This window comes from Brachyhypopomus gauderio, chromosome 8, assembly GCF_052324685.1.
Source record: "Brachyhypopomus gauderio isolate BG-103 chromosome 8, BGAUD_0.2, whole genome shotgun sequence".
NCBI classification, from domain to species: domain Eukaryota; kingdom Metazoa; phylum Chordata; class Actinopteri; order Gymnotiformes; family Hypopomidae; genus Brachyhypopomus; species Brachyhypopomus gauderio.
In genome coordinates, this window is record NC_135218.1 from 19,756,197 (window position 1) to 19,758,696 (window position 2,500).

A 2,500-nucleotide genomic window follows, 5' to 3' on the forward strand; every position below is an offset into this window, starting at 1 on the left:
GGGTTTGGTGGTGTGTGTGGGAGCGTGTGGGGTTGGTGTTGTGTGTGGGAGCGTGTGGGGTTGGTGGTGTGTGTGAGAGCGTGTGTGGTTACTGGTGTGTGTGGGAGCGTGTGGGTTTGGTGGTGTGTGTGGGAGCGTGTGGGGTTACTGGTGTGTGTGGGAGCGTGTGGGGTTGGTGGTGTGTGTGGGAGTGTGTGGGGTTGGTGGTGTGTGTGGGAGTATGTGTGGTTACTGGTGTGTGTGGTTACTGGTGTGTGTGGGAGGGTGTGGGGTTGGTGGTGTGTGTGGGAGCGTGTGTGGTTACTGGTGTGTGTGGGAGGGTGTGGGGTTGGTGGTGTGTGTGGGAGTGTGTGTGGTTACTGGTGTGTGTGGGAGTGTGTGTGGTTACTGGTGTGTGTGGGAGTGTGTGTGGTTACTGGTGTGTGTGGGAGTGTGTGTGGTTACTGGTGTGTGTGGGAGGGTGTGGGGTTGGTGGTGTGTGTGGGAGCGTGTGTGGTTACTGGTGTGTGTGGGAGGGTGTGGGGTTGGTGGTGTGTGTGGGAGTGTGTGTGGTTACTGGTGTGTGTGGGAGTGTGTGTGGTTACTGGTGTGTGTGGGAGTGTGTGTGGTTACTGGTGTGTGTGGGAGTGTGTGTGGTTACTGGTGTGTGTGGGAGGGTGTGTGGTTGGTGGTGTGTGTGGGAGTGTGTGTGGTTACTGGTGTGTGTGGTTACTGGTGTGTGTGGGAGTGTGTGTGGTTACTGGTGTGTGTGAGAGGGTGTGGGGTTGGTGGTGTGTGTGGGAGCGTGTGTGGTTACTGGTGTGTGTGGGAGGGTGTGGGGTTGGTGGTGTGTGTGGGAGCGTGTGTGGTTACTGGTGTGTGTGGGAGTGTGTGTGGTTACTGGTGTGTGTGGGAGGGTGTGTGGTTGGTGGTGCTCACCTTGAAGATGAGCTCTCGCAGGCGGTCCGAGTGCTTGTGGTGGAGCAGCAAGGCGTAGCAGGAGTCCGCGGCTCCCGGTTCAAACAGCAAGAGGAAGAGTTGTTCACGCACCGTACTCGTCTGAAGCAGCGCGAGGATGAGCTCCAGCACAGCACACAACTACAACACAGAGAGCAGCACAGTCAACCACAGCACAGTCAACCACAGCACAGAGAGCAGCACAGTCAACCACAGCACAGAGACCAGCACAGTCAACCACAGCACAGTCAACCACAGCACAGAGAGCAGCACAGTCAACCACAGCACAGAGACCAGCACAGTCAACCACAGCACTGAGACCAGCACAGTCAACCACAGCACTGAGACCAGCATAACAAATGACAGTACTGAGAAGACCACACAGAGCACAAAGACAGCACACAGTAATCAACACACACACCTGTTCCTCATCACCAATGGCAGCAATGTATCCCAGAATACTCTGGACCTCCTCTTGCGTTGTGCCTTTGCTGATGTAATACTTCAGCAGACCACAAAGAGACGCTCTGATGGTTCGAATGTCATCTTCAGTCAGATCCCCCTCACGGCTCCCACTGCTAGAGCAAGTGAGAATGCAAGGAGTATGGAGAGAGAAAGAGGGAGGGAGGGAGGGAGGGAGGGAGAGAAGGAGAGAGATAAAGATGGACAGAATCGTTTCTTAAGCACTTAACTGAGCAGACCTTGTTCAAAGCACCAACTTTCCACACTTGATGCACACCCCACGGATAGTAGGAACGTTTGTGGAGTGAACACAGACAGTAGGGACGTTTGGGGGTGAACACAGACAGTGGGGACGTTTGGGGGTGAAGACAGACAGTAGGGACGTTTGGGGGTGAAGACAGACAGTAGGGACGTTTGGGGGTGAACACAGACAGTAGGGAGGTTTGTGGAATGAACACAGACAGTGGGGAGGTTTGGGGGTGAACACAGACAGTGGGGAGGTTTGGGGGTGAACACAGACAGTAGGGACGTTTGGGGGTGAACACAGAAAGTAGGGACGTTTGTGGAATGAACACAGACAGTGGGGACGTTTGGGGGTGAAGACAGACAGTAGGGACGTTTGGGGGTGAACACAGACAGTGGGGACGTTTGGGGGTGAACACAGACAGTGGGGACGTTTGGGGGTGAACACAGACAGTAGAGACGTTTGGGGGTGAAGACAGACAGTGGGGAGGTTTGGGGGTGAAGGCAGACAGTAGAGACGTTTGGGGGTGAAGACAGACAGTAGAGACGTTTGGGGGTGAAGACAGACAGTAGAGACGTTTGGGGGTGAACACAGACAGTAGGGACGTTTGTGGAGTGAACACAGACAGTAGGGACGTTTGTGGAGTGAACACAGACAGTGGGGACATTTGGGGGTGAACACAGACAGTAGGGACGTTTGGGGGTGAACACAGACAGTAGGGACGTTTGGGGGTGAAGACAGACAGTGGGGACGTTTGTGGAGTGAACACAGACAGTAGGGACGTTTGGGGGTGAACACAGACAGTGGGGACGTTTGGGGGTGAACACAGACAGTAGGGACGTTTGGGGGTGAAGGAAG

At 55.0% G+C, this 2,500-nt stretch overlaps 1 protein-coding gene across 3 annotated transcripts in view; it reads right to left on the reverse strand.

Moving 5' to 3' along the window:
• Positions 1-2,500, reverse strand: part of nbeal1 (neurobeachin-like 1) — a 56,151-nt gene that overhangs the window by 30,745 nt on the left and 22,906 nt on the right. For 2 of the 3 annotated variants that reach the window (XM_077015164.1, XM_077015162.1), the window contains 2 exons: positions 1,358-1,514; positions 919-1,077 (listed from right to left, as the gene is read on the reverse strand). In XM_077015164.1, the coding sequence (XP_076871279.1) occupies positions 919-1,077; positions 1,358-1,514 (316 nt within the window). The remainder of the gene's footprint in view (positions 1-918; positions 1,078-1,357; positions 1,515-2,500) is intronic. The other variant, XM_077015163.1, reaches the window with a different exon arrangement.